The sequence below is a fragment of the Lemur catta genome, chromosome 13, assembly GCF_020740605.2.
Source record: "Lemur catta isolate mLemCat1 chromosome 13, mLemCat1.pri, whole genome shotgun sequence".
NCBI classification, from domain to species: Eukaryota; Metazoa; Chordata; class Mammalia; order Primates; family Lemuridae; genus Lemur; species Lemur catta.
In genome coordinates, this window is record NC_059140.1 from 81,950,304 (window position 1) to 81,968,686 (window position 18,383).

The window sequence follows — 18,383 nt, forward strand, 5'->3', positions numbered from 1 at the left end:
TATAATAAACTACACTTTTGATTTGAAATCAGACATTTCGTATTTAATGATTTATACATACCTGAGTTCCTGTACTTGTCCTCTTATGTCTTTTCTGTCTTATTTTGGCTTATTTTGTCGTCTTGTTCTAATTTATATTTCTTGTGTTTCATCTTTCTGTTTTTCTATTTCTCTTGCATTTTTAACTTTCCAGAAAACTCTTTTGTGTTCTCCTAGTGTTTCTCTGGAAAGCATCCTGATCTTGTGTTGTGAAATTCACCTCTTGTCTCCTAGGCTGTTATCGCTAGTCTTGTTTTGCCTTGATGGTGTCTGCTTTTCCCAGATGCTCTTTTCCTGTCGGTGTGTTTTATTCTGTTTTGTGAGGAGTGCCCCTTCTCTGGTGTCGCTGTGTGGGTGGGGTCGGTGCTGGGCTCTGCAGAGGGACCCTCAGGGTAGGCCGTGCAGTCCCCACCTGGTGGGGGAACCTCCGGGGGCTGCTTCCTGGCTCTGTGGAGATTCCACTGCCGACTCCTTCCAGGGTCCGCTCAGGCGGGTCCTTCCACGGCCTGGGGCCCGCGGGTCCTGTCCTGCTCTCAGAGGGGCCTGGTCCCCCCACCGGCCCTCGCTCAGCATCTGGGCCTCTGCTGTGCCGCATGGGCTGTCTTTCCACTGCCCGCTGCTGGCTCAGCTTGCTGTTCTTGTGCTCCCCGGTCCTTTTTCATAAGGCCACGTCTTTTGGTGTGTGTGTGTGGGGGGGTGTTTTAAGTTCACTAAGCTCAAATTTTTATGTGTTTTAAATTTCTATCATTATTTCTTTAAAAATAGTTTTGAAATGTATTGTTTCTAATTTTTGTAGTCACTCAAAGGACAGTGAGTATGTCCCCACCAGGCAGCCATGGCTGTGGTGGGCAAAGCCCACACCTGGGGCTGGGTTGGCACATCTGTGCTCAGCGCAGGTTCGGTCGCTGGACGGAGGCGGGTCTTGCCCTCAGCTGGGTGAGAGGAGATGAGGAGATCCTTCCCCCACACAGCGTCATCGCAGGGCCGGCAGGTGTCCCGGCCCTGTTCTGGGACCCAGAGACGATGGTGCCCCAGGCCCCGAGCTCCTGTTCCTGTCGGTTGGGGTTCTCCAGAGAAGCGGTATGCGTCCTGGCAGGGCTGAAGTCTTCGCGGGACACAGTGGGCTGGAGACCGGGGAGAGTTGCGCTCAGGGTCCCAATTCTCTGAGTTCTCTGCTGGCAGGACTCCCTCTTGCTGGGGGGTCAGTCTGCTCTGTCGTGGCCTCCAGCAGATTGGGGGGGCCGGTGAGGTGTGGCACTGTCAGCTTTACTGCAAGCCCCCTGAATTTAGCGTTAATCTCCTCTGAGAACATACGCCTTCCAGAAGCACCCAGGGCAGTGCTTGACGGAACGTCTGGGCACCATGGCCAGGCCACGCGGACACAGAGCATCCGCCATCGCCATCACCGCTGTCCCGGGAAGCCTGCGCCCTGGTGAGCTCAGTTCTGCCCTCTGTCCCCCGGCCCACTGCCGAGGTAGCATCTGCGGGAGAAGGCCCTGAAGGGGGTGGCACAGCGAGGACTTGGCCCCAGCATGCGTGAGGGCAGCGCACGTTTCGGCTCACGGCTGCACCGTGCCCTGCGGTGGAGGCTGCTGGTGCACCGTCTGGCTTTCTCTGCCATCCTTGGGGACATCCTCTTGTTCCAGTTCACAGGATGAAACACAAACATAGCTGGAGAACGAGCTTCTCCAGCCGTCCCCATCCGTAGCCAAGCTTTTGCATGCAGCTGGCTCATGTCTTTTGACTTAGTGTTTCATGGCCAGTTCCTGCTTTTTTGTGCGTCTGGATAAAATTTTTTTTTTTTTTTTTAAGTGACAGGGTCTTGCTCTGTTTCCTGGGCTGGAGTGCAGTGGCATCATCACAGCTCACCGCAGCCTCAAACTCCTGGGCTCAAAGGATTCTCCTAGCTCAGCCTCTGGTACTATAGGTACCACCACACCTGGCTAGTTTTGAAATTTTTCTATTTTTAGTAGACCAGACTGACCATGGGATTTTTGTTTTAATTTACTTTGGATAATTATACACAATCTTTATTAAGAATGGCCCATAATAAAGGAGGGATGTGCGTTGGTATTCCTTTAATGACTGATACAAGTGCTTCCTGTTAATGTGCTGGATAATACAGACCACTGACAGGTCTAATAAGTATGGTAATTTTGTAGCAGCAGTGAATGTTAACAGCATTTTGAGATCTGCAGCCACTGCGATGTGATGTAGAAGTATCTGAGTTTCTATCGGTGAAAGTCACAGGTGGTGGCTTACATTCAGAATTGAAGGAAATGGTAAATTTCAGTTAGAATTTAGTAAAAATAACAAGGTGAGTTTTTTTTTTCCCCATCCAATTTTGTTAATAATTCTATCAGTGGGCTGTCGTGTGGTTAGCTTATGTGTCAACTTCACGATCATGCCAGCCAATTCCTTAAAATAAACCTGTCTCCTCCCAACCAGTACACACTCGTGTGCACACACAGACACACACAGACATGTGCAACCTGTTGGTTCTCTTTTTCTGGAGAACTCTGACTAATACGGATTCTGCTATCAAGAGTGAAGGGCGAGGTTTCTGAACTGGTTTCTGGGATTGGTTCTCTAACCTGATTAGAGTTAAAGCTGCCGATAGCTCTGTGTTCAGGGATGTGGGAGCAGATAGTCCATGGCATGATGGGGCAGTAGGGAAATGCGAAATAGCACCCTTGTTTGGTCCTAGTCAGATGCGTAAAACAGGCACAGTCAGGTGGCCATGAGTTTGATGCCTAAGAACGTTCTCATCAAGCTGATGAGTGTAATTGAGATTGTCTGGTGTCCTGACCTGGCTGGGCAGTGGGCAGAGAGGGAAGAGTGAGCTCAGGGCGTCACTCGAGTGGCCTGGCTGTTTTAGTGTCCACCCCGAAGGGGACCAGAGTCTCATCCTGCAGGTGCTGAGTTACAGCATAGGGTGAACCCCACTTGGCGTGGCATTTGCTGTTAAGCCAAGGGCATCGACTGAGAAGGGCAGGTTTCCTGGAAATTGAATGTGAACATGTGGGAGGAGCCGACGAAGCTGAGGACCTGAGCCCCAAATCCTGCCAACCTCTCTGCTAGTAGAGCAGCCCCTCCTCCCCGACTAAGGAGCTTGGCCTTGCCATTTTATTTTTTGTGTATTTTGTTCCCTCTGTTTTCAATTTCTGTTTTTTGAGACAGTCTCTCTCTGTCACCCCGGCTAGAGTGCAGTGGTGTCATTGTAGCTCACTGCAACCTCAAACTCCTGGGCCCAAGTGATTCTCCTGCCTCAGCCTCCCAAGTAGCTGGGACTAGAGGAGCATGCCAACTCGCCCAGCTAATTTTTATATCTTTAGTAGACACAGGGTCTTGCTCTTGCTCAGGCTGGTCTTAAACTCCTGAGCTCAAGCAATCCTCCTACCTCAGCCTCCCAGAGTGCTAGGATTACAGGCATGAGCCACCGTGCCCAGTTACCTTTTTGTTTTTTTATCACTTGTTGGTGGTTATTAATTTTTAAAATCACTTCAGAAAAACAACTCTTGGCTTGTTAATATTATATTTTTTTCTGTTTTCAAGTTCATTGAATTCTGCTTTTCCTTTTTCTATTTACTTTAGATTTAACTGGCTCTTTATAACTTTTTGAGACAGAATCTCAGATCACTGATTTTTAAACCTTTCTAAGAAATTTTTAAAAATTTGTATTGGGAGCTATAAATTTCTAATGGCTGCTGTATTTGCATCCCACCATTTTTTGTATATTGTATTTTTATTTTCATTTACTTCAAATAATTTCTATTTTTTTTTCCTTTTTTGATCATGTATTATTAAATATTTAGGAGTGTGATTTTCTAGTTATGTTTTGGTTATTGATTTCTTATTTCATTTCCTTGAGGATAGGGGACAATACTGTGTATGATGTTAGTCTTTGAGGTGTATTGAGACTTATTACATTCTTGCTTGTGAATGTTCTGAAGGTAGTTGAAAAGAGTGTGTATTCAGCACTTGTTAGATGATGTTTCTGTATCAGTCAGGTCAAGTTGGTTAAATAGTGTTGTTCAAAATTTCTGCATTGTTAACTAATATTTTTTTGTCTTCTAGTTCTATCAATCATTGAGAGAAATGTGTTAAAATCTACAACTGTGATCATCTATTCCCCCTTTTAGTTTTGTCAATTTTTTGCTGAATGGATTTTGAAGTTATGTTATTAGGTGCATGCATGTGTAATATTGGTAAGTCTTTCTGTTGGATTGACTCTCTGGTTATTATGTGATACCCATCTTTACCCCTGGTAATACTTCTTGTCTTAAAGTTTACTTTGGACATGGTGTATCTTGTTTCCAATCCTTTGCTTCCAATGTATCTCTGTTTTTGTATCTCACAGCGTGTCTCTTGTAAGCAAGATATAGCCAGATATGGTTTCTTTATCCAGGCTTGCCTTCTAATTAGAGGATTTAGTCCACCTACGTTTAGTGTGAACACTAACATGGTTTAGTTTAATCCTACCGTCTCACTGTTTTCTGTTTGTTCCATTTGATCTTTGTTCCTTTGTTTTTCCTTTCCTATCTTTATTGTTCTCTTTGCTATTGACTTTTTAGATATATTTCTTGGTGTTATTAGTAGTTAGTTTAACAACATTAAAATTGAATTAAATTAAAAATTCAGTTTCTCAGTTACTTTAGCTGCATTCCCAGGCCTCAGTAGCCACGTTGGCCTCCTGCTATATTGGACAGTGCAGACATAGAACATTATGGTACCACAGAAAGTTCTTTTAGATAGCTCTCTAGGGATTAAGGTCAGGATTTATTTTGAATCCAAATTACCTAGGTCAAGGCAGCACCGTGTGGAAAGAGGAACATCCTAGTCAGACGGTGTGCGTTTTGCTACCTCTCACTCCTGATTGGCTTTGTGTCTACAGGCAGATGTCTGTACTGCCCTGAGCCTCAGTTTTCTCCCCTAAACATGGAGATGATAATCCCTGGTCTCTCTGCTCCATGGAGGGAGTAGGGCAGAGAAATACTATAAATTGGTAATGTTCTTTGCAAAGGTTAAAGCAGTTTTCTAAAAAAAAAAAAAAACAAAGTATCACTCTTTAAAAATTGATCAGTTTGTTTTTCTGTTTTGTTTGCCTTTTCAGATTGCTGACGGAACTGGAATCTCCGAGTTGGTGGCCCTTCAGCTCTAAGCTTTGGAAGACGCCGCCAGAAACAAAGCCCAGGGAAGGTGCCTTGGCGGCCAGTTGTGAACCTTTTGGAAAGGAAGGGATAGTGACCACAATTCCTGCCATTATTTCCCAAAGGACAGAGTCTCGTGTCAGGCCAGGGAGGCTCACCGTCCTTGTCTCTGGGTTAGAAATCCATGACTCCGATTCTTCGCTCATGCACAGGTTTGAAAGAGAAGACGTGGATGACATTAAGGTCTACTCACCTTATGAAATTAGCATCCGCCAGCGGTTCATTGGAAAGCCAGATGTGGCTTACCGTGTGATATCCGCCAAGCTGCCAGAGGCCATCCCCATTTTAGAAATGCAGTTCAGCAAGAAGATCGAGTTGTTGGAAGACGCCTCGATGCTCAGCAGCATGAAAGCTTCTCCCGCTGCGGAGAAGAGCACCTCGGTCTGGCACGCAGGTGGGTGACCAGCAAGGCAGTGTGTGCGTGGACTTCCGAAATGACAGCCAGCCCCGGCCTGTGCACAGGAAATACTTTAGATGCACCACTTAGAGCCACTGTTGGCTTCCAGCTCACGAGAGATGGCCCGTTTGTTTATACATAGAAATAATTCCAGACCGTGCTCCTTAGGACTTGACATCTGTGAACCTTGACTTACCGAAATTTGTCATACACTTGATAGACAGGTGGATTTTACAACAGGTCAGTGCTGTGGTCTGTATTTTTTTTTTTTTTGTCCCCACGAGAACTCATGCTGAAGTTTGGGAGGTGAGGACACGGGGCAGATCCCGAGTGAGCGGCTTAGTGTCATTCTCTTAGTAGTGAGTGAATTCTGGCTCTGGCAAGACTGGATCAGTCTTGCAGGGATGGATCAGAGTGGGCTGTTAGAAAGCCAGGATGCTCCGTGGGTCTGTCTCTTTGCACATTTCTGCTTCTGCTTTCACCTCTGCCATGTTAGGAAACTTCACAAAAGCACTTACCAGAAGGTAGTGCTTCCCGGCCTGCAGAGCCGTGAGCCATGTGCACCTCTTTTCTCTATAAATTGCCCAGTCTTTGGTATTTTGTTAAAGCAACACAAAATGGACTGAGACACAGTCAGAAGGGCTTTCAGAATGCAGGTTTCAGAATTGACGGAACCTCCCAGCTCAGCATTCCCACGTGTTGGTCTCTCTTCTCCCTCCCTCTGACTTGAGTGAGAGCCAGCCCTTCTGGTTCTAGCTGGCACCACCGCACTGGCCCTGGGAGTCTCCCTTCCTCCACCCCTGCCCTGCTACGCTCCTGTGTCCCTGGTCATTTAATCGACATGTTCCCAGCCCACTGCCAAGACGTGTTTAGGGATCTGTATATTTGCGAACTGTGCAGTGTGGTTCAGTGGTCTGTTTCATTCTCGAGGTGCTGTGCTGAGTGGCCCTGGGGGCTCTCCTGCAGGCCCGTGTGGAGTGTGGGCTTCAGCTGGGCCTGACCCAGGCCTGGGCTAAGGAGCCAGATGCCAGGTGCTTTGCACATGGACAGTGGCGTTCAGGCCCCGCCTCCCCCTGGTGCTGGGGAGCCTGCCTCTAGTTCACCATTCTTGGGGTCGGGTGGCATCTCGATGTTACTTTAACTTTCATCCTTTCGTTCATTGTGAGGTGGAGCATCTGATTTTTATTCGTTCTGGGCGTGCAGTTTTGCTCTGTGTGCTGCCTGTTCTGTTTTCTTCTTTCCTGTTGGGCTGTCTTTTTTTTTTTTTTCTCCCAGATTTGTAAGACTTCCTTATCTATTCTAAGTATTAATCCCTTGTAGACTTTGGAGGCTGCGGATACTTCTTCCAAACCATCTTCCTCCATTTTAGAAATCTTTCATTTTGCTGTGGTAACATCTACCACTTTCCCCCTTAAGTTTGTTTTTGAGCCCTGATTAAGAAATCCCAAAGTCATAAAGTACTCCATTTTCTAATGTGAGCATTGTAGCTAATCTGCATGCATGCATAGGTAATTGTTTATGTAATACACATACACTGCAGGTACATACTTTGATGTGTGGGTGTGTGTGTGTGTGTGTATATAGCACGTATGCAAGTAATTTTCTTTCCTTATGAATTTTCATTGCCAAATCTCTCACTGTTAAAAGTGAGAGAGATTTGCTACTATGTCATCTTTTTTTCTATTCCTCTTAAGTGATTGATTTCAGTTTCAGTAGTCTGTTTCCTTCACATAATATGGAACTAGATGGCTTCAGGTTTAAAAATTAAATGTATGTGGTGATAGCCCTGGTCCCATGAGCACCAAAATGTTGGAAATATTTACTTTAAAACTTAATTTAAAAACTTGCATTCTTGGTATTTCCAGATTTTTCTGTGGCTCCTAGGGTCAAGGCAGAAGGCAGAAGCTGACCCACACACGGCTCAGAAGGGTAGGCAGTGCCAGCCAACGGGTGACCCATAGCAGGAGGCCTGGCCACCCAGCCTGAGGAAGGGGTGCCGGCCAAGCCCCGCCTGGCTCGTGCCCTCTGAGGGGCGGCGCAGCACCGCACCCCTTCTGGACAGGTGTGGGGACAGGGGACAGTTGCAGTCTGCTGTCAGCCATGTGACCACTGCCAACTGGGATCCCCAGGACTGCGGTGCACACCTGTAACACGGCACAGACACAAAACCCTCCTTGGGTGTGACACATGACTATATCAGAGAGAACTGGCCACGATCCTGGAATGGAATTAGGGAGGGAGGTTCAGACGGAGAAGAGGGCACAAACGGCACAGAGATGGGCTGAGCTGTAACACAACAGCCATCATTCATCATGAGGAGGCCAAAGGGTGCGTGGCCTGCACTCACGGAGCCCCAGCGTGCGACAGGCGGGGGGGAGGTAGGAAGGCTCTGCCAGCTACCCAAGTGGATAGACATGTGGCACAGGCGTGTGACTCGGAGGATGTCCTGTGCGGTGGGGACTGTGCTAGTGGACCAGGACTGAAGAGGTAGCACAGGCGTGTGATTTGGGGGAGGGGTGAGGGCGTCCTGTGCAGGTGGGGTTTGTCCTAATGGATGAGGAATGCATAGGTGTGGCATAGGCATGTGCCTCAGGGAGGAGAGGGGTGAGGACGTCCTGTGCAGGTGGGGACTGTCCTGGTGGGAGAAGACTGAAGAGGTGGCACAGGCATGTGATTCGGGGGAGAGGGGAGGTCGTGCTTGCCAGTGGGCTGCAGCTCTGTGGGTCCTGAGAGGTCCTGGGAGGTGACGTGTCGGGGAGTCCTGCTGCAGGTTGTGTCACCCCGTGTGCCGTCTGCACCCGAGTGTTTGCCAGCCAGGTTTATCGGCAGTGGGATTCTCAGGGCAGTCCCTGCGGGCTGAAGTGCACGGAGCAGTCTCCTCCGTGTAGTGGTTCTGATGTGGTTATGGTTTTTCCACGTGTGGGGTTAGGCCTCGTTGTTCATCCAGGGTGATCTTTCCTACCTAAGGTTGGAGATTACGGGCTGTGGCCACAGGGAGAGCCTGTGGCTGCTTGCATAGCATGACTCAGGCTGCGATGTGATCGCATGTATGGGCCATAGCATGACTGTCACTGGAGTCATTTTTAGGCGTGTGGGTGTGTTGAGCTGTGATGTGATGGCAGATGGCTCCATCTCAGCGCCGACTTCCCCCAGCACACACACCCCGCTGGGCCGTCTGGAGGGCCGAGTCTGGGTGCTCCTTCCTCTGGGGTGGGTGTGTCTCCCCGTGGTGAACTGGGGGCCGCCCAGCACAGGGGCCACGCAGCAGCGAGAAGCCAGCCGGGAGCCCAGCAAGGCGACATCCAGCGTGCTGGGGTCTTAGTGCTGCTCGTGGACTCGCATGGCCAGTGAGGATTTCCCTGTCACTGCCACCTTGCTGCTGCTGTTGTCATCGCATGTCACAGCAGAGTGACTCTGTGCCAGTTCCTCTCTGTTCACTGCTCCTGGTTGGAAGCTTCGCAGGCCCTGGGAGGTGGAAACCATGATTGATGTCTCCGAAATCCCTGCTCCCTGGGTGAGCGCTTGTGTGTGCCTGGCCACAGGGTGGCAGTCGTGCAGCACTGGTGGGCCACTCGTTCTGTGAGTGACACTCTGGACGGGAGACTTCCCAGAGACCTGGGCGGTGATGCCCGTGCCAGCCTGGAGAAGTCGCAGCCTGGCCTGGGCCGGCCGGCCGTGTAGCTTGGGGGACGCGCTGTTGCAGATCGCTGGTTTTCTGCGTTGCATCTTTAAAACAACCTTGTTATTTTAGAACAGTGTCAGAGATAGAGTCCCTGTGTGTCCCCGGCTCCCCGCCCTGTTAACACCTTCCTTCGTGTGATGGTTGTGTTGTCATCACTAGAACCCACTTTTCATTTTATTCTAGATCTCCTCCTCGTGTTTGAGGAGCTCCCGGGACCCCCCTGACCGGGACCCCAGCTGACCCTCGGCCTCACATGTCCCTGGGCCCCTGGGGCTCTGACAGCCTGCGGGGGGCCTGGCCCAGGGTGCAGGATGGCCCCTTAGGGTTTGTCTCACGTGTTCTCGTGGTCAGTTTGGGCTGTGGGTTTGGGAGGAAGGCTCAGGGCGCAGAGCCCTCCCATACCCTCCCAGGGGCCGTGTGTAGTGCTTTCCAAGGGCTCCGTCTGCCTTCCAGTGTTTTCTTTGTTGCTGGCCAGCTGTCACTACCTCAGAGAGGCCGCCAGGCCTCCCCTGCCTGAGCGCTGCTCCCTGAGAACCTTGCCTGGGCTTCTCCTCCCAGGGCCGCCCGCCTGTCCTCAGCAGTGTTGGTGGCAGGGCGGGCCACCAGCAGGAAGCCCAGGCGTGTGCCGGACGGATCATGGGGATTTGGTCTGTGCGAGGTCAGCAGCTTCAGGCCATCTTTCAAGGCAGAGAGGTTCCAACTGGAGCCCCCAGGGGTCCCAGGAAGGGCCGGACCTCGTATGCTGGCATGGAATTAGCAACATCCTCTGTTTCCGATTTCTGGGTATTTGAGCAAAATCCCGTTTGTTAAAATTCAGGAGCGCTCAGTGTGTCTCTGTGGTGCAGCCTCAGGTGTTGAAGCGAAAGCTAGCGCACAGCTGGGCAGCGGGGGCCGTGCCCTCGAAGCCTGTGTTGGAGCCGGGGGGTGGGGGGGGGCAGCTAGAGGTGCCCCCAGGTCAGCACTTGGAGATGGGAGACAGACCCCACGGGGAGAGGACCTGGTGGGGCCTTCGTGGGGCATGGGGTGCCCTGAGGCGGGAGGGCGCCCACCCTGGGCTGCGAGAGACACCGCCCTGCCGGTGGAGGGTGCGCTGGCACTGTCAGGTGATGGGCAGTCGTCCTGTAGCCTCAGGCCCAGGCCGGTAGTTACCCAGGGACGCGTCTTGTCACTGTTGCTCTATCTTACAGCCCGGCCCAGCCAGCACACCTTGCTGACCGGCTCAGAGAAGGGCTCCTCCCTAGGACCCAGCTGGCTGTGGCTGTCGGCCACCTCCTGGGGGAAGCTCTGATTAGCAGAAGTGCTGATTGGCGAGCTCAGGCGCTGGCTGGGGCAGAACTTGGGAAATGTATACACAGGAGCAGAGACAGGTTATGAAATCAGCATGGTGGGTTTTGTTTTTGCCCAGTGGAAGGAGTGTGGGGTTCTGGGGAAAGTGTGCCTGTATGGTGGGTGTGAGGTGGAGGGGCCTCCTTCCCCCAACGCTGGTGCCTGAGCTCTCTCCACCTGGCCTAGATCCTGTCCCTCCTCAGGGCCTCCTGGAAACCTGCGTCCCTGTGCTGACCTGGGCGTGGCTGGCCCTCCTGTGCTGACAGGGACCAGGGACAGTGAACTTGAGAATATTGAGAGGTGATAAGGTTGGAGCTGGAGGGACATGAGCGAGTATGAGGTCTCTCCCCATGGAGGGGGGGTCTTGCTGGGCATCCTGGATACTGGCCAGCTGGGCCCCACTCTGGGAGCCTTCACCCCAGCTGTAGTTCCTTCTCCTTTGCTCTCCTGACAGCGCGTTAGCACCGGCTCCCGGGCTGCCTTGTCCCAGCCCACTGTCAGGGAGCAGGGGCTGTGCTTTCCGCGGCGGGATCCTGGAGGGATGCTGAGGCCACCCACCCTCCCCATCGCACTGCCTGTCCCAGCATCCTCGTAAGCACACGCTGGGGTCCTGGGTGCTGTGGAGAAGAGCAAACAAGAGATGTTAATTGAGCCCTTATCTGGGCCAGGAGGTGTGGGGGCTCTCTAAATAAAGGACAGGTGGCCGTCTGCAGGAGGTGGCCACCAGCCACATGGTTTATGGCCAGTGCGCTCCACCTGGGGTGAGACCGCCCGGCCTCGTGTGCCCTGACCGCAGGGCGACTGACTCACCTCCCACCTCGGCCGCCGTGGACGTTCAGCCTCGCTTGGCCTGGGCAGGCAGCCACTTCCTGTGCTCTGCAGAACCACAGCGTGCTTCGGGTGGCTCCAGTGTCACTGCACTTTCCCATCCTGGATTCTGTGTGCATTTCACACAGTGAGGGGCCAGCGAGTCTTGTGTTTTCTACTCCAAATCTTCAGTCCCCTCCCCTCCCCCCAAAAATTACCACTCTTGGATAAAGGGCCTCTCTTCTGAGAGATAGAAATAGAACTACCCCCGAGTGTTGGCAGCACTGCAGAGTCTGCCCAGTGTGGTGTGGCTCACAGAGGCCAGGGCAGAGGACCAGGGACATGACGGGATGCCCCTCCAGGCCGCAGGGCTGCCACCCTCCTGGATGTCACTCTCTGAAGTCCTGACTGCTCTCGGCGGTTTGCACCTTCCAGAAGATGTCACCCTAACCATGACAATGCTTTTCCCTTCCAGCGTCCGGGCTGATGGGCTACACCGTGCACCGAGAGCCGCCCTCGGGGGACCAGGAGGGCAGGCCACCGCAGCTGCAGATGAGCCAGCCACTCTTCTCTGAGGGGGAAGCCAAGGAACTGGCCCAGGTAAGGTGTTCTTGGAGCCTCGGTAGCTGGTGTGTCCCTGCCCTCCACAGGCTGCTCCCTTCCCCTCCCGACCGGAAACATGCTCGGGACCAGCTGCACCTGGAGGGGGCTGTGCCACCCACCTGCTGCAGCCGCAGGGGGCACAGGCAGTGCCCGTTTTGAGTCCCCATGCCTCATGGTGCGCAGACACATACGACACCCAGACGCCTTCCCATGCACACGGTTGCCCTGGCAACCACCTGTGTCCATTTACCTGCACACACGTGTGTGCTCGGCGTGGGCGTGCGCATGTGTGTGTATGTGTGGTGTGTGACGTGCCCTGTGCTGCGTGTGCACGTGTGCGTGCGCTCTGTGTCCGTGTTCCGTGAGGGTGCTGCGGGAGCACACGCGTGGCGTGCGATGGCTGCTTCAGTCTCGCCGCCCAGCACTGGTTCTCACGCAGGCTTATCACCACTGTTGCCCAGGAAGTTGAAATTTAAGCATTGGATGTAAAACTGTTTAATTTTCTGTATTGTTGCTGGACAACATACTGGCTTTTCTTCCGCCTTTTCAATAAGTTTTGAGGCTGTACCTAGACATCATATCATTTCATTCGCAGCTACTTCAGTACGTGACTTTAAAAGATAAGAACCATTAAAAATAACCGTAATGCTTTTCTTACCTTAAACTATAAAAAATAAATAAAATAAAAAATAATGGCATAGTGTCCTCCACTAGCGTCAGGCTGAAGCCTGCCCGGGCGTCTCGCTGTGGCACGTGCCGTTTGTTGGAATCACGGCCTGCGAGGCCGTCCCAGGCAAGAGCCTGGCAACGTGCAGCTTCCCCCCGTCGTGTCTGCGTCCCTGGCAGTCGATCTGTGGGGAAGCCCGGCTCTCTGCTGTGCTGCGAGCGTGCCCTGGGACCCTGTGGTTCGTGTCCGTGGGGGTGCAGGCTCCATCCCTGAGCCCGCGAGTCAGCAGGCAGCCCCGGGCCCCGTTTTTGAAAAGAGTGTGTCGCAGGCACCTCTGCCCACCTCCGTCAGGCGGTTGGTAAACATGGCGTATCTCTTAAACTTGTTTTTAAAAACTAATTCTTACCTTATGTGTCTGTGTAAGCATGAACTCCTTTGAGCTCAGCTCTTTCCTTTTGGGAAAAAAGTGTTCATCTTTGCTATGGGATAGTTTAAATAGACATCACTTGGCACTTTTTCCTCCTGGTCTTACTTAGTCATTTTTAGCAGTGACACACAAAAGTGCTGCTTTTTAGCTGTCACTAGCACATTCTGCAGATTACTAGTCACTTCTTTTCATAGGCCCATTGATTTCAGAACTCACTCTGCATAGGTCTTGTTTGCTTGGGGTTTTTGGGAAACCTTAATACTATGAAGGCAAACCTGCTTGCCTGGGTTTTCCTGGCGTCCTGAGAGCCTCGAGAGGGTGTGGGCCTGAGGCCGGTGGCATCTGAGCATGCCCCTCCCCCTGGGAAGGTGTCTGTGGCCGAGACGCTCACTCTGTGTCTCACTGTCATGTTTAGGTTGACGTGGAAACAACGCTTTGGGAGGAAAAACAGGAATCTTTCCTGTTGGTTCAAGTGGTGGCTGTGCAGTGTGCCCTTCACCTCAAGGCCAGGGAGCGATGGGGACATGTCAGCGTGAAGGGGCAGAGAGCCGAGGGCAGAACAGGGCTCCTCAGTGACTTCTGGGATGCTGTCTTTCCCTGTGACGGCACAGGTGTTGTCATCAAGAGGCATCCCAGAGCCCAGTAGGGTTCGACGCTGGGAGCAATCAGGGCCCCGGTAGCAAGCTGCAGCAGTAGGAGAGGGACAGGCTGGGAGGGGGCCCGTGGGGGAGGGGACGAGGGCAGCACACTGGTCAGATGCAGGCGTCCTTCCTCGCAGCAGCAACCTAGTTTCACACAAGATTGTCTTTTTGAGGCAAAACACATGTTTCCTATTTAGAGAAGAATTCTTAGCTGTACAGTTGAAGCCCAAGCGTAAGTCAGAATGAGTTAAATTTCTGGGGAAAACAAAAATGCAAGAAACCCTCCTCCATCCAGCTGTGGTTTTTGTTGCAAATGCTATTAAAGCCATCACGCTGAAACGTGTCCTGGTGGTGTGCATTGCAGTCGGGGCTGCCAAGGCAGAGCATGGCTGAGCCTGTGCGGGGCCGGGCGGGGGCCGGGCGGGGGCCGGGCGGGGGCTGGCGTGGCAAGCCCTGGGGTCTGCGGTCCACCCTGGCTCCTGCGTCACTGCGGCCGTGGAGGGCGGGAGGTGGGTTTGGCAGAGCCCCTCTGCTTGCTCCTCAGGGCCCGGGGCCTGGACACGTGGAACAAAAGGTGGCCTTTGGCTGTTCCCTCAGGGCATTCCAGGTTGGAGGGAAGCTTCTTCCTAATCTCCGTTTCTCTGTCTTGTCCCACTTTGGTGTCTGCCTCCCCATGTCCCCAGGGAGAAACCAGGCAGACGTCACAGCCTTGGCTGCAGCAGGGATGGCAACTACTCTGGGTTCTGGCCACCATTTCTAATAGGAAGGGCACACGGTGGCTTGTCCCAGCAGGTGCCAGTCACAGGGACCACTGGTCAGGGCAGCCGGTCTGCCACTGTCTGTGAGACCTCCATAAACAGCGAACGCAAAGCACAGACATTGAAAGGAAGACCAGCGTGATTCAGTCACTTCAGTCAGAGTCAGTGAGTTCAGTGGAAACGGAGCTGGCGGGTTGGTGTGGGGAGGGTCTGGCTGGAGCCCGCGTGGCTGGTGGGGCTCACGGCGGGGGGACTCGGAGGCCGGGCAGCTTCCAAGGCTCCTGAGGACCCGGGTGCTTCTGTCTTCACGTCTGTGTGTGGTGACACCACCACTGTTTGCTCAGCAGCATGACATCCCACGCGGACCTGCTCTGACAGTCAGCTGGATCATTCCGGAAGTCATCCTGGGTTCCCTGCTTGCTGTGAAACTATCTTAAGAAGTTAATGTCCTTTTCTGTATGTTCTTTCTGTCTTAGAAGCTATGGAACCCACTCCATGTCTGCAGCGCTCCTCCCTGCTGCTGTCTCCCTGGCCCCCCCACCCTGGCGTCTCTGACTCTCGCTTCCCTCAGTTCATCCGCATCGCCTCCTCGTCAGACACGATGTTCATGTTCAACTGGGTGCAGTGACACGCACCGTAGTCCCAGCTCCTCGGGAGGCTGAGCAGGAGGATCGCTTGAGCCCAGAGTGTGAGGCTGCAGTGAGTTGTGACGCCACTGCACTCCAGCCTGGGCAACAGTGAGGCCCCGTCTCTAAAACATAAATAAAACTAAAAAGATAATCATATTCAAGGCTTATCTTTCAGCCTGAAATAACTGCGCTATTTTCCCTGAGCTCACTGTCCCTGTGCAGGGACGAGAGCTCCCACGGGCACCTGCAGGTCCCGAGTCACAGAAAGAGCTGCGCAGGGCACTGCACTCATCTGGGAGTTGGAAGGCGGGTCGTGGCAGAGGGCACGGCCGGGCAGGCTCTGCGGAGGAAGCTAGATGTATCGTGTGCCTGTCAGGAACTGCCAGCCAAGTGGGGAGTTTGGGTCTTGTCTTGTACGTGGTTTAGAATCACTGGAGATCACGGGCAAGGCGGGCTGGGATAATTCCAGACTTCTTTCCTTTTCCATTCGGGTTCTCCCAGCATCCTGAGCTTTCCTCTGGAGCTTTTCCAGGCTGTTTTGTTCAGTCGTTATTATGGGCCACAGTGGAAAGGTTGGCTTTGGGGGTTGGTGAGGTTGCGTGATGCTGCTTGTATTCATGGCTTTGATACGAGTCCAGGTATTAGCACCGAGTTGGTCCACGAATTCCAGGGTCGCTTTAGTTTTGAGTTATCGTTAATCAATGCTCCCACATCATACCCTGTGTCTCTTCTAAATGTTAAACCATAGGAACAAAGACAAGATGCCCCCGCAGCTTCCACCGCCCGCACACATGGGAGGCTGCGTCCTGTGAGGGGCCTTGGGCCAGGCGTGGGGCCCAGGCTCAGCACGTGTCCCCAGGGCGTCCCTAATTCGGACACGACTGCCATGGCCTGAAAGACGAATCTCAGGGAGGTGGCACGCCTCAGTTTTAAATACTCATCGTGTTTTCCCCTCTGCTCCGTCGGCCTGCTGGGCCACTGGTAGCCTCAGCACCACCCGCCTCTGTAACAGCCTCCCCCGGGCCCTCCCGCCCTCTCCAGTCTCGGGTGAGCCACACGCACACGTATGGCCGCTCGGAGCTCCTGTGCACTGGGCGTGTTGGTGGTGGAGCCAGCCCTGGGCTGTGGGACCTGTGGAGCCACAGGGGGAGGGAGTCCTAGCCGGCTGCAGCCCTGGGGGGTCCCAGACACCCACAGGTCTGAGCAGAGACCACCTGGAAGCTGTGGGCACAGGGGCCTGCGCTGGGGCAGGATTGCAGGCATCCAAGCAGGCCCCCCCAGAGCAGCTCCCAGACCACCAGGAGGAGACCAGCTGCCCCAGGGAGACTTGGTACTCGGAGGGTTCGTCGACCCTGTCTCCCACTCGTCACTCAGCGAGGGTCGGGTCTTCAGGTCGACGGTCGGCTTATTTCATTACTGAACACCTGACTGTGGGAGGTGACACGTGTTGTAGTAGTGTGGAATTTCTCTTCATTAACTTGTTTTTATTGCGGTAAAATACATATAGCACAGATTTTGTCTTTTTAACCGTTTCTAAGTGCGCATTTCCATGGCGTCAGTCGCATTCAGGATACTGTGCAACCATTGCCACTGTTGCCAAAACCTGTTCCTCACCCCAAGCAGAGACGCTGTTCCCACTAAGCAGTACCCCCATGTTTCTGCCCCCAGCCCTGGCACCCGAGTCGTCTCTGTCCCTGTGAATCTGATGACTCTAGGTCCCTCACGGGAGTGGAATCACACGGGATTTGTCCTTTTTTGTCTGGCTTATTTCACTGAGCATGTCCTCAAGGCTGATCCATGCCGTAGAGTGAGTCAGTATTTCCCTCCATTCATTATTTCTTTCATTCATTTATTTATTTGATTTAATTTAATTTGTTTATTTATTAATTATTTTTGAGACAAGAGTCTCATTCTCTTGCCTGGGCTAGAGTGCCGTGGCGTCAGCCTAGCTCACAGCAACCTCAAACTCCTGGGCTCAAGCGATCCTTCTGCCTCTCAGCCTCCCCAGTGGCTGGGACTACAGGCATGCGCAACCATGCCCGGCCCTCCCTCCTGTTTTATAACTGGATGAAAGTCCATCGTGTGGCTAGACCAGGTCATGTTTGTCCACTCCTCTGTTTACTGTCACCGGCTGCTTCCACCTGTGACCATGGTGAGTAGGCTGCTGCACACAATGACGTGAAAGCGTCTGAGTCCTGCCTTCAGTTTGCCGGGTAGACAGCAGGACCCCCTTATCTGCAGGGGACACGCTCCAAGACCCCAGTGGGTGCCTGAAACCACAAATAGCACCAAATCCCATATATACTATTATAGTTTTTTCCTGTACATACATACCTATGGTAAAGCATAATTTATAAATCAGGCACAGTAAGAAATTAACAACAATAATAAAATAGAACAATTATAGCAATATGCCAGCATCACTACCCTTGTGCTTTGGGGCCATTAATAAGTAAAATAAGAATTACTGTACTTAAACACAAGAACTGTGACTGCGTGACAGTCCACATGGTCACCAAGACAAGGCGGCTGCTGAGCGACAGAGGGCAGGTGGCGCCGTGCACTCCTGTGGCTGTCCGAGCGGATGCAGCAGGATGGGAGAGATTTCACAACAGAGAGTGTGTAATATAACACTTACAGATTGTTCCTGGAATTTTTTATTTGATATTTTCAGTTTCATTTAATATTTTTCGGTTGCCTGCAGAAAGCGACACCGTAGGTAAGGGGAGTCGACTGCACCCCCATCGTGGAACGGCCAGTAGTTCTCGGCTTAGCTGCTCACGGAAGCACCAGCTGCTCCCCACAGCGGCTACACCACTTTGCATTGCCACCCCAGGGTGCAGAGGTCTCAGTTCTTCTGCATCCTTGCCAACACTTGTCTCCTGTTTTAACATCATTCCAGCCATCCTGGTGTGTGACGTGATATCTCATTGTGGCCTTGATTTGCATTTCCCTGGTGGCCAGTGGTGCTGAGCCTCTTGTCATGTGCTTACTGGACATTTGGATGTCTTTGGACAGATGTCTGCTCACCTCCCTTGCCCGTTTAGTGGTGAGGTCGCTGGCCTTGTTGTTCAGTGGAAGGAGTCCTTATGTGTTCTAGATGTCAGGCCCCAAGCAGATACGATCTGCAGACATCTTCTCCATTCCTTAGCTTGTCCTTTGACCTTCTTAATGATGTCCTTTCGTGCCTTCCAGAC

General features: G+C 52.5%; 1 protein-coding gene across 2 annotated transcripts in view; it reads left to right on the forward strand.

Annotated features, from left to right (window-relative positions):
- The window catches only part of SNAP47 (synaptosome associated protein 47), a 41,796-nt gene that overhangs the window by 13,220 nt on the left and 10,193 nt on the right, over window positions 1–18,383 (forward strand). For both annotated transcript variants that reach the window (XM_045567727.1, XM_045567728.1), the window contains 2 exons: window positions 5,153–5,643; window positions 11,937–12,061. In XM_045567727.1, coding sequence (XP_045423683.1) covers window positions 5,153–5,643; window positions 11,937–12,061 — 616 coding nt within the window. The remainder of the gene's footprint in view (window positions 1–5,152; window positions 5,644–11,936; window positions 12,062–18,383) is intronic.